Source organism: Octopus bimaculoides, chromosome 28, assembly GCF_046866305.1.
Source record: "Octopus bimaculoides isolate indiv1 chromosome 28, ASM4686630v1, whole genome shotgun sequence".
Classification (NCBI taxonomy): domain Eukaryota; kingdom Metazoa; phylum Mollusca; class Cephalopoda; order Octopoda; family Octopodidae; genus Octopus; species Octopus bimaculoides.
This window is the reverse complement of record NC_142955.1, coordinates 2590202-2602368: the sequence shown is the minus strand read 5'-3', so window position 1 is coordinate 2602368 and position 12167 is coordinate 2590202. Positions and strand designations below refer to the sequence as shown.

Here is a 12167-nt window from a genome sequence, read left to right as displayed (position 1 = left end):
GAGATTAGGGAAACTAACACGAGTTGGCCTTGTTTCATTATAACATTCCGAAAAATGGATATTTCTTAAGGAAATTTCCTATAAATGCTCTTCGGATGGGGTAGATTACAATGATATCAGATTTTCTTATTCAAAAGAAAGAAAAATCGGTGAGATTTACACATACATTCAGACAGACATCTCAAAATAAAACTTGAAATTTCGAAAAGAATTGTGGATTATATCAATATGTATGTGTACGAGCGAACCAGCTATCTTTAATTTTTGTTATTAAATTCCGACATAATCTAATCTACACACTCTCGAAGGTTGTTGTAGAAAATTTGGCAAGATTTCCGCATGTCCCCGACCCCCAAACCCACCCTTAAAATTTTTATTTCTTTTTAGACACCCCCACCACCTTTTTTTCGGCTACGGGGAATGATGAATAATGGCACCCCGTCGCTTACGACGACGAGGGTTCCAGTTGATCCGATCAACGGAATACTCTGCTCGTGAAATTAACGTGCAAGTGGCTGAGCACTCCACAGACACGTGTACCCTTAACGTAGTTCTCGGGGGATATTCAGGGTGACACAGAGTGTGACAAGGCTGACCCTTTGAATTCCAGGCACAACAGAAACAGGAAGAAAGAGTGAGAGAAAGTCGTGGTGGAAGAGTACAGCAGGGTTCGCCACCATCCCCTGTCGGAGCCTCCTGGAGCTTTAGGTGTTTTTACTCAATAAACACTCACAGCGCCTAGTCTGGGAATCGAAACCACGATACCATGACCGCCAGTCAGCTGCCCTAACCACTGGGCCATTGCGCCTCCACTTTTCCTTGTTTAATACTTACGGAAATGTCTTTACAAAGGATAATGTTGTTGTTAGAAGTATGTCAGGTGGTTGAGAAATGTATTATAAATGTTATGGGGATGTAAACACACCAACACCAGTTGTCAAGCGATACTGAGAGACAAACACAAAGACATATATGGCTATGTATATATAGAATGTCATGTTTTGTTTCAGATAACCGTGGCTGGTTCATCTTGATGTAGCTGTGTGTTGGTCATGCATGAACTGGTCTAGTCTGTGTGCCTGGAGTGACAGAAGATAAATGAATGACAAGAAGAACCAGGTAAATTCAATGCAACTGTTATTTATTACAACCCCTTATAAAAATACATGGCAAATGTCTTACATATTGTGAAGTAACTGGTTTTGCAAGTTTTAAGTAACTTTTGTCTGGAACAGTGGAAGTTGTATCGTGGTTGAAATTCTGTAGCAAGTTCATGGCTTGGTTCTGTGTGTTGGGCAGCATCGGTTGTTGTGATCTGATCTCTCTCTCCTTCTCTTTCTCTCTGCTCAAAAACATGAGGGACAGTTCCATATATAATGACTGGTGGGCAGGAAGAGAATTTTTCTATGTTGGGATAAAAACTGTTGCTCAGACATCTGTTGGCTAGTTAAGACCATTTGATCTTTGCAACGGATTTAGTCCAACCCTAATCACATGATCAATGTTGACAATACTGAAATACACACATCATCATTAAATGTCTGTTGTCCATGTTGGCATGGTTTCGCAAACTGGAATACTGGATAAGATTCTTCTCTGATTTGGCATGTTTTCTATGGCTTGATGCCCTTTCTAACACCAATCACTCTGAGAGTGTAATAGATAAACATTTAGTTAACACTCGCAGTACCAAGCAGTCATTTATCACCACTTTTGCTTTTTACTTTTTAATTTCTACAACTCTATTGAATGGTGCAATCATAAGCATCATTTCATATGTGTATAGATATATATTTTTTGCATGTAAACAAATGCTAAAAGACTGTACTTTCAAATCCTTTATTCACTGCATTTGCTGATATTTAAAGAAAATTGTACTGAATAAAAGTTTTCAATGGCAGTCAAAAATGACCACTTTGAGATTTGTAAGAAAAAAGAAATGTTGATACTTCTAGTGTTAACCCATTAGCATTTAAACCAGCCATATCTGGCAGAAATATTCAACCTATTTTATGTTCAAACTAGCCAGACTCAACCTCTTAAACCTACTCAGCAATCTCATTCTAAAAATAAACAATCACATCATTGAAATTTAAAAGCTGAGATAATACATGACAAATTTAAAATAACGTGATTAAATAAACATCATATTCAACAGAATAATCTGCATGGTAAAAGGTTAAGTAACCACTTACAGAGAAGGGCTTACTACAAATATCAGACAGATCGCTTCTCCCCCGTATGAACACATTTGTGAGAAGTCAAGTTGCTATGTTGGGATAGGACATGGCTTCTCTCCTGTATGGATATGTTTGTGTTTAGATAAGCTAGAACTCACAGAGAATGATTTACCACATATATCACAGTGATATGGTTTTTATCCTGTATGAATACGCTTGTGAGTAGCTAAGTTGTCATTCCGGGAGAATGATTTACCACAGATATCACAAGAATATGGTGTCTCTCCTGTATGGATACGTTTGTGATTGGCTAGGCTACTATTGAAAGAGAAAGATTTGTTACAGATGTTGCAGTGATATGGCTTCTCTCCTGTATGAATACGTTTATGAGAAGTTAAAGCACTACTTTGAGGGAATGATTTACCACAAATATTACAGGAAAATGGCGTCTCTCCTGTATGAATACGTTTGTGAGTTGTTAAAGAAGTACTATGTGAGAATGATTTGCTACAGATGTTACACTGATACGGCTTCTCTCCTAGAGAATGATGCACCACAAATATTACAGTGATAGGGTTTCTCTCCAGTATGAACAGGCTTGTGTCTAGTCAATTCATATTTTTTAGAGAATGATTTACCACAGATATCACAGCGAAATGGCTTCTCCCCTGTATGAATACATTTGGGCTTATTTAAGTTACCCTTTTGCGAGGACTTCTTGCAAACATCACAGTCATGTGACAATTTTTGTGTCTCCCTTTTCTTATCATCAGGAAAAATAAGATTTTCACTTTTTTCCATTATTTTTCTTCTAAAATCTTTTTGCTTCTATAGTCTTTTGTTTACAAATATTTCAACTGCTGTATTTTTATCCATTGTCACTTTTGTCTCAAAACTCTTTAGTAAATTTATCCAAGTTTAATTTGCAACCAGACTCATCTTGTAGACACTCCAGCCGGTGATGTCCAGAAAGTTTGCTAATAACACATTTCAGAGTAAATATATCAGAGGAATTCTACCACCCACTTATAGAAACAATGATATATATCTGCTCTGTACAATATTTTCATTTCCGTGTTTAAAAAAAGATAAATAATGAGAATGTATCTTCTGTTATTCCAATGTCATCTGATATTCTGAAATAATAAAGAAACAACAGTGTAACATATAGAGGCTACTTAGAAAATACAGATTCAACATTTCCTTAGAGATAAACTCTAGAAATAAACATTTACCTGAACAAAAGAACTTTTTGATTTATTAAAATTTACATCAGAAAATCTTGTGTGAAGCTTACATATTCCTAAACTCCAGCAACACATTCATGTTTATATGTGTGTGTAGAAGGTAGAAAACACACAAGTTGATATATATAAGGAAAATAAGACAAAGTAGAAAATGCTAAAATAATTTTATCATGAAACACGTTTTGTAATGGTTAGTACCGGTTTCAGTCTCTGACATTTTCAACTAAGAGTAAAACAAAGGTGGATATCAATTAAGATATTAAATTGAAGACAAAATTAAAATAAATGTTTTGTAAATATTTCCAGTGGCTCTGTGGTAAGTAGCTTGCATGGTTCTGGGTCCAGTCACACTGCATGGCACCTTAGGCAAGTGTCTTCTACTATAACCTCGGGCCGACCGAAGCCTTGTGAGTAGATTTGGTAGACGGAAACTGAAAGAAGCCCATCATATACATATATATGTGTTTGTGTATATGTTTGTGCGTCTGTGTTTGTCCCCCCCAACATCGCTTGACAACCGATGCTCGTGTGTTTACGCCCCCTGTAATTAGCGGTTCGGCAAAAGAGACCAATAGAATAAGTACTAGGCTTATAAAGAATAAGTCCTGGGGTTGATTTCTTCGACTAAAGGCGGTGCTCCAGCATGGCCACAGTCAAATGACTGAAACGAGTTTTCACGTAGGTACGACATTTTCCTCTTTTCTGTGTATCTCTCTTTTTTCATTTGTGAAGGCTTGGTAGGTATTATTTTCCTTATACATATATACATGTGGAGGTGCAATGGCCCAGTGGTTAGGGTGGTGGACTCTCAGTGGTAGGGTCGCAGTTTCAATTCCCAGACCGGATGTTGTGAGCGTTTATTGAGCAAAAATATGAGGCTACAGTAAGGGGTGGTGGCGAACCCTGCTGTACTCTTCCACCACAACTTTCTCTCACTCTTTCTTCCTGTTTCTGTTGTACCTGTAATTTCAAAGGGGCCAGCCTTGTCACACTCTGTATCACACTGAATCTCCCCAAGAACTACGTTAAGGGTACACATGTCTGTGGAGTGCTCAGCCACTTGCACGTTAATTTCACAAGTAGGCTTTTCTGTTGATCGGATCAACTGGAACCCTCGACGTTGTAAGCGACGGAGTGTCATGATACATACAGTAGAACCTCGCAGTATGAGTAATTTGCTGTACGACGTATTTGACAACTCGTCATTTTACCAACAGAAAGTAGCAAAGGAAATTAGTTTTAAATGAAAGATATATGTCAATCTGAAAGAAATTGCTTTTTCAAAAAAAATATGCCACATATAAGTTATCTTAGGTGTAATGACATAAACTATAGAGTTGGGAGGCTGTTATCACACTCTGTTCTTTCTTTCTTTTTTGGCAGAGAAGGAACTTGACAAATACAGTGATTCCCTGATGAGTAGTTTGGTTATTGCCATGGAGAAAACCCACAACACCAATTTAGGAGGAGCTCAAAATGCTTCTTGTTCTTAAGAATTGTCACATTGATAGTCACACATCTATATGGATACACAGTTAACACTAGAAGTACCGAATGGTCATTTATCATCACTTTTGCTTATAACATTTTAATATCAACCACTGTATTGAATGTGCAATCATGAGCATCATTTCATATATTTGTGTGTATATACATATACATATATATATTCTATGCTTATATTTAAAATAAATTATATTAAATAAGATTTTCAATGTCATTCAAAAATGACCACTTGTAAGAAGTGAGAAATGTTGGTATTTCTAATGTTACTAGCCATATCTGGCCTGAATATTCTACCTATTTTTTTTTCAAACTCGCCAGACTCAACCTCTTAAACCTACTCAGCAATCTCATTCTAAAAATAAACAATCACATCATCAAAACTTGAAAGCTGTGAGATAATGCATGACAAGTTGAAAATAATGTGAATAAATGAACATCACATTCAACAGAATAATCTGCATGGTAAAAGGTTTAAGTCACCACTTACAGAGAATGATTTACCACAAATATCAGTGGGATTGCTTCTTCCCAATATGAATATGTTTATGAGAAGTACCTATTGAGTGAATGACCTACCACAGATATCACAGTGATATGGCTTCTCTCCTGTATGAATACGCTTGTGAGTGGATAAGTTGTCATTGTGATTTACCACAGATGCCACGAGAATATGGTGTCTCTCCTGTATGAATACAATTATGTTAAGTTAAAGAACTGTTACAAGAAAATTTACTGCAGATATTACAAGTATATGTTGTCTCTCCTATATGAACACATTTCTGAGAAGTTAAAGTACTACTTTGAGAGAATGATTTACCACAGATGTTAAACCGATATGGCTTCTATCCTGTATGGACACGTTTGTGAGAATTTAAAGCACTTCGCTGAGAGAATGATTTACCACAGACAACACAGTAATATGGCTTCTCTCCAGTATGAATACGTTTATGAGCAGTCAATGTAGTTTTTACAGTGAATGATTTACCACAAATGTCACAGTGATATGGCTTCTCCCCTGTATGAATACGTATGTGAGAAATTAAAGTATTTCGGTGAGAGAATGATGTACCACAGATGTTACACTGATATGGCTTCTCTCCTGTATGAATACGTTTGTGTGCAGTCAAGCCAATTTTTTGAAAGAATGATTTACCACAGATATCACAGTGAAATGGCTGCTCCCCTGTATGGGAACTCATGTGTGAATTAAAAGCACTCATCTGAGAGAATGATTTACCACAGACAACACAGTGAAATGGCTTCTCTCCTGTATGAATATATTTGTGTGTAGTCAATGTACCACTTCCAGAGAATGATTTACCACAAATGTCACAGTGAAATGGCTTCTCCCCTGTATGGGAACGCATGTGTAAATTAAAAGCACTTCTCTGAGAAAATGATGCACCACAGACATCACAGTGGTGAGGCTTCTCTCCGGTGTGAATATATTTGTGGTTAGACAATGCACTACTTCCAGAGAATGATTTCCCACAAATGTCACAGTGAAATGGCTTCTTCCCTGTGTGAACATGGATGTGATAACTCAAAGCACTTCGGTTAGAGAATGACATACTACAGACATCACAGTGATAAGGCTTCTCTCCGGTGTGAATACGTGTGTGTGTAGTCAAGCTACCTTTGTGAAAGAATGATTTATCACAGATGTCACAGTGAAATGGCTTCTCTCCTGTATGAATACGCTTGTGTGTAGTCAAGTTCTTACTTTTAGAGAATGATTTACCACAGATGTCACAGTGAAATGGCTTCTCCCCTGTATGCAAACGCTTATGATAACCTAAAGAACTTCGCTGAGAGAATGGCACACCACAGACATCACAGTGATAAGGCTTCTCTCCTGTATGAATACGTTTGTGTGTAGTCAAGCTACCATTTTGAGAGAATGATTTACCACAAACATCACAGTGATAAGGTTTCTCCCCTGTATGAATACGTTGGTGTGTAGTCAAGCTACCATTTTGAGAGAATGATTTACCACAAACATCACAGTGATAAGGTTTCTCTCCTGCATGAATACGTTGGTGTATAGTGAAGCAAATCTTTTGAGAGAAAGACCTTTTACAGACATCACAGTCATATGACAATTTTCGTCTCCCATTTTCTGTATCTTCTGGCAAAATCCGTTCCTTTATTTTCTTATTCTTTTCCATTATTTTACTTCTAAAATCACAATAGGTATTTTTTTCTTTTTGCTTCTATAGTTCTTTGTTAACAAATATTTCTGCTGTTGTGTTTCTGTCTAATATTACCTTTGTCCCAAAACTCTTTAGTAAATTTATCCACGTTTAATCTGCAACCAGACTCATCTTGTAGACACTCCAGCCAGTGATGTCCTGAAAGTTTGCTAATAACACATTTCAGAGTAAATATATCAGAGGAATTCTACCATAGATTCATAGAAACAATCTTATATATCTGCTCTGTACAATATTTTCATTTTGGTCTTTAAAAGATGATAAATAATGAGAATGTATCTTCAGTTATTCCAATGTCATCTGATATTCTGAAATAATAAAGAAAAGACAGTGTAAGATATAGAGGCTACTTAGAAAATACAGATTCAACATTTCCATAGAAATGTTGGAATATGGAATATATGACAGAGAAATGTTGGATAAACATCACAAATGAACATGGATCATATTCTGATTAAATAAATCAGTTCTCTAACACTTCTGAAACATTTTATTGTTACCTTTCAAATACGACATTTCATGGGAAAGAACATAATAGATATATAGCCATGCTACATGGCAGTGAAGCATGGGCTGTGACTGCTGAGGACATGCGTAAGCTCGCAAGGAATGAAGCCAGTATGCTCCGCTGGATGTGTAATGTAAATGTGCATACCCGTCAGAGTGTAAGTATCTTGAGAGAAAAGCTAAACATAAGAAGCATCAGTAGTGATGTGCAAGAGAGACGATTGCGCTGGTTTGGACATGTGGTGAGAATGAATGAGGATAGCTGCATGAAAAAGTGCCACTCCCTAACAGTTGAGGGAACCCGTGGAAGAGGTAGGCCCAGGAAGACCTGGGCTGAGGTGGTGAGGCAAGACCTGCGAACATTGGGCCTCACCGAGGCGATGACTACTGACCGAGACCTTTGGAAATGTGCTGTGCGTGAGAAGACCCGGCAAGCCAAGTGAGATCGTTGCCAGGGCCCCTGGACTGGCTCTTGTGCGGGTGGCACATAAGATGTACCATCCTGAGCGTGACCGTTGCCAGTACTGCCTGACTGGCCTTGTAGGGTTTTCGAGCGAGATCGTTGCCAGTGCCCCTGGACTGGCTCTTGTGCGGGTGGCACATAAAAGACACCATTTCGAGCGTGGCCGTTTTCGTGCGGGTGACACGTAATAGCACCCACTACACTCTCTGAGTGGTTGGCGTTAGGAAGGGCATCCAGCTGTAGAAACTCTGCCAAATTAGATTGGAGCCTGGTGTAGCCATCCGGTTGCACCAGTCCTCAGTCAAATCGTCCAACCCATGCTAGCATGGAAAGCGGACGTTAAACGATGATGATGATGATGACATTAACAAACATTTATATATACTGAGCTTCTTTCAGTTTCCATCTACCAAATCCACTCAGTGTGTTGTGTTCTTGAGCAATACATGTTGCTTTTGGTTCACCCAGCTGACAAAAGCAAAGTCTACCTGCAATTCGAAGGGCCAGCCTTATCACATTGGGCTGTTCTGTTGATAAGAGTTAACAAACCAGTTTGGTATAATACCACCTGACAGGAAAAGGGGGCATCATTATCCCACTGTCAGAAAGTAAAGGTAACCACCACAACTGCAACAATTAAAGGGCTGTTTCTCTCCTCTCAGTTCCCTCTAAGGTCTTTGCCAGGATCATCCTGAACAGAGCATGAAATCATCTGTCTTCTCAGCAGTCTGGGTTCACGCCATAGGGATCAACTTCTGACAGGCCCCTAGTTCTGTGTGTACTCAATGAATGCAAGTAGAGCCTTCAGTAGGAAGATAATTGCTGCGTATGTTGACCATTGCAAGGCGTTTGACTCAGTGGACAGACAGGTACTTTGGGGGGGGGGGGGGGTACATGGCTTAGTGGTGAGGGTATTGGACTCATTATCCTAAGATTGTAATTTCAATTCCTAGACCAGGTAACACATTGCGTTCTTAAGCAAAACACTTCAATTCACCTTGTTCTAGTGCACTCAGCTGTCAAAAATGAGTAATTCTGTGACAGACCAGCATCCCATCCATAGAGTCGGGATAGCTCAAGGACTACATTTCTTTTTTTACAAGGAGGTGCTCTGGAGGATTCCAGAACTGTGAAGTATACCTGCTCAACTGATTGGGCTGATTATGGCCTTGTACATCAGAACAATCTGTGCAGTTTGGATTGAGGACTCACAAAATAATAATTTCAAAAAAAAAAAAAAAAGGAAAAATGGGAAATTACTCATTTTGCCCCGCCTACTTATTTTGTCCCCTTCCCTATATCAAGAAACAAATTTTCGATAAATTATAATAAAGCATTGGTTTCTCAATATTTCTGTGGTTGGAAAGTATTTGAGGATATTCCTCCAACTAAAACACAACAAACTAACGTGGAAACGATGGATCGTGTAGGAGGTAGCATCCATAGCTAGAAATAGCAGCCAAATGCCGCACACATCAAGACATCTGACACACAAACTATTAAAAGATTAAATGCTTTCATTGTTTAATACTTACGGAATTGTTCTTATAAAGGATAGTGTTGTTGTTAGAAGTACGTCGGGTTGTAGAGAAATGTATCATAAATGTGTCTGGGAGTTAATTAAGAGAAATTCTGGCTCCAAACATGTTTGTCAATATACAAGGAATTGAAGCGGAAGTAGGTTTAATGCGCATGCGTATGAAATGTTGATTTTTTTTTACATTTTGGCACAAGGCCAGCACTTTCGTGAGGTGGAGGATGGTCCATGAGTCAAATATATGGACCTTAGTAGTTAACTGGGGTACTACTAAAGCAGCACGGTCCCGAACGCGCAGTCGCGCGTCCACGCTAGCTAGTCGTGAGTGGTCGATCCTACAAAAAGTGCGTGTGCAAAGGAATACGTGTTTAGGGTTAGGATCGACCACTCACGACTAGCTAGAGCGGAAACGCGACTGCGCGTTTGGGACCACTTTGCAAGCGCAAGTACAACGGAGGATGGGATAGAGAGGATAAAAATAGGTTTTTAGTCTTTAGTCATAATTTTATGTTTATTATTCTTTTTCAAATTTCCGGCTGCGAGAACGAAGCGTCTTCGATTCCGGAAAATACGTTAATTATTTCAAATGGGTCGGAAGAAAACGGGGAAAAATGGGAAATTACTCATTTTGCCCCGCCTACTTATTTCGTCGCCTTCCCGGTGGACATTGGAATTAGACACCGAGGGAAAATGGCTGTAACTTTTTTATTTTTTAAGTTAGGCGATTTTCGTTTTCGATGATGTGTTCTATATGTCCCGGTCATGCGATTCCCCCTTAAAAAAATTTTTGAGATTCCATCTCCACCGTTTCTATGGTGGAGATGGAGTATATGTAATCTGGGTATACCCCCCCTTTTAAATTTTGTTTTTTTTTTACGGAATCCTATGTTTCAGACCATGGAGAATCCGATTCTGGAAAAAAATTTTCAAAAATCTCAATTTCAAAATTTCGATCCCCCCCACTCGGTTTTTATATAGATCCACAGGGTAAACCTAACCCTAACCCTAACCCTGATCTTAACCTTAACCCTAACCCTAGTTTTGTGAGATTTGGCTGTTATTCCTAGCATGTAAATAGCCTGCTTGGTGGGGGGGGGGGTGAATTGAAATTTTTCAAAACTTTTTTCAGAATCGGAATCTCCATAGCCTAAAACGTGGGATTCCGTAAAAAAAATTAATAAATAAGGGGGGAAAGGTTCAGATTACATATAGTCCATCTCTACCGTTTCTATATTTAACCGCGCGTGTATATTCCTATTTTTACTCCTGTTCTCTTCTACTTCTCTACTAGAAACGTTTACTTTGGAATTTACTTCTATTGAGAAAAAAAAATCGTGTGCCTGTTATTTTTAACGAAAGTTTTCTTATGACTGGTTCTCTTCACTGTCTAGAAATCTACAGATGCACATACGCACATAATAGAGAAAAATGAAACAAATATGGACTTGCTCCGAAACACCACCGAGTGGGGAACGGTTCTCAAAAATAACCTGCAGTTGTTTCCTTCAAAATTCCTACATGCTCGAAATGTACATACATCAAAGTATATTTGTAGAAAATTTCACGAAAAAATATTAATTTTCCTGGAAGTTAAGAAGAATTTAAGTGGACTCTGTTGGAATTTCCGGAAAATTTCATTAAAAAATATTCATTTTTCTGAAAGTTATGACCTTCCAAAGTCTGGGGGGTAAAACCCTGTAGTTATGCCGCCAAATGCTGCACACATCAAAGGACATCTGAGACACAAAGTATTAAAAGATTAAATGTTTTCATAGTTTAATACTCACAGAAATGTTATTATGAAGGATAGTGTTGTTAGAAGTGCGTCAGTTGGTAGAGAAATGTATTATAAATGTGTTTGGGAGTTAATTAAGAGAATTCTGGCTAAACACATTTGTCAAAACGTAATGAATGGAAGTAGGTTTAGTGCGCATGCGTATGAAACATTGATTTCATATTTTGGCACAAAGCCAGCAATTCCGGGGGAATGGTTGAGGGGCGGGAGTTGATTTCATGGTCCTCAGAAGTCAACTTCCAGAAAAAAAAGGGATATTTTCTTATGAAGTTTTCAAAAAATACGCTTCAGATGCTGTAGATTACGACTGAATTGAAATTTGTTGTGAAAAAATCGTTTTAACGAAGGTGGGAGGAAAGTTTCTGAATGTTAACAAAAGTCAGCTTTCTTTTCTCGTAATTTTCAGAAAAAGTAAGAACTTCTTCAATGAAATTTTCTAAAACAATCTTGCAGTGGGTTTAGATTACGACTGTATCGGAATTAAATAAGAGAAATAAAAGAAATTTCGTTGGCTCGTATACACTTACGTACCGATATACATGACAAATTTCAAGTTTCAATTTCCGATACGTGTTAATATTTTAGTAGTTTGAGACAGGCGTATGTGTAGTGTTCGTAAATATCTTTGTGGAGAGCAAGCAATAAAAATCAGGCAATACAAATGTTTAGTGAAGGTGATTTGGTAAATTTTTGCAAGTGCACCTCCACGCATTTCACCG

General features: G+C 38.2%; 2 protein-coding genes across 3 annotated transcripts; both read right to left on the bottom strand.

The window, feature by feature from the left end:
• Window positions 1–1120: 1120 nt before the first annotated feature.
• Window positions 1121–2981, bottom strand: LOC128246998 (uncharacterized). The gene is made up of 2 exons (XM_089343766.1): window positions 2819–2981; window positions 1121–2784 (listed from the first exon to the last, which is right to left on the bottom strand). Exons 1-2 carry the CDS (start codon window positions 2979–2981, stop codon window positions 2378–2380), a joined length of 570 nt encoding a protein of 189 aa, XP_089199892.1. The 3' UTR covers window positions 1121–2377.
• LOC106871789 (uncharacterized) lies at window positions 1121–11379 on the bottom strand. Of its 2 annotated transcripts, XR_016238803.1 has the most exons (3): window positions 9652–11379; window positions 5510–7454; window positions 1121–3316 (listed from the first exon to the last, which is right to left on the bottom strand). XR_016238803.1 is itself a non-coding variant. In XM_089344315.1 (2 exons), exon 2 carries the CDS (start codon window positions 7099–7101, stop codon window positions 5776–5778), a length of 1326 nt encoding a protein of 441 aa, XP_089200441.1. In that variant the 5' UTR covers window positions 7102–7454; window positions 9652–11379; the 3' UTR covers window positions 3415–5775. The 2 variants fall into 2 exon arrangements, 1 of the variants encoding a protein (XP_089200441.1); XM_089344315.1 differs by lacking the exon at window positions 1121–3316 and having other exon boundaries at window positions 3415–7454.
• Between the last annotated feature and the right edge of the window lie 788 nt (window positions 11380–12167).

Excerpts from the sequence above, each read along its gene's own strand:
- LOC128246998 (XM_089343766.1), bottom strand. The coding sequence starts at position 2,981 with ATGGAAAAAAGTGAAAATCTTATTTTTCCTGATGATAAGAAAAGGGAG. Across the intron at positions 2,785-2,818 it reads ATTTCGCTGTGATATCTGTG|ACACAAGCCTGTTCATACTG; the intron begins GTAAATCATTCT and ends TGAATTGACTAG.
- LOC106871789 (XM_089344315.1), bottom strand. The coding sequence starts at position 7,101 with ATGGAAAAGAATAAGAAAATAAAGGAACGGATTTTGCCAGAAGATACA.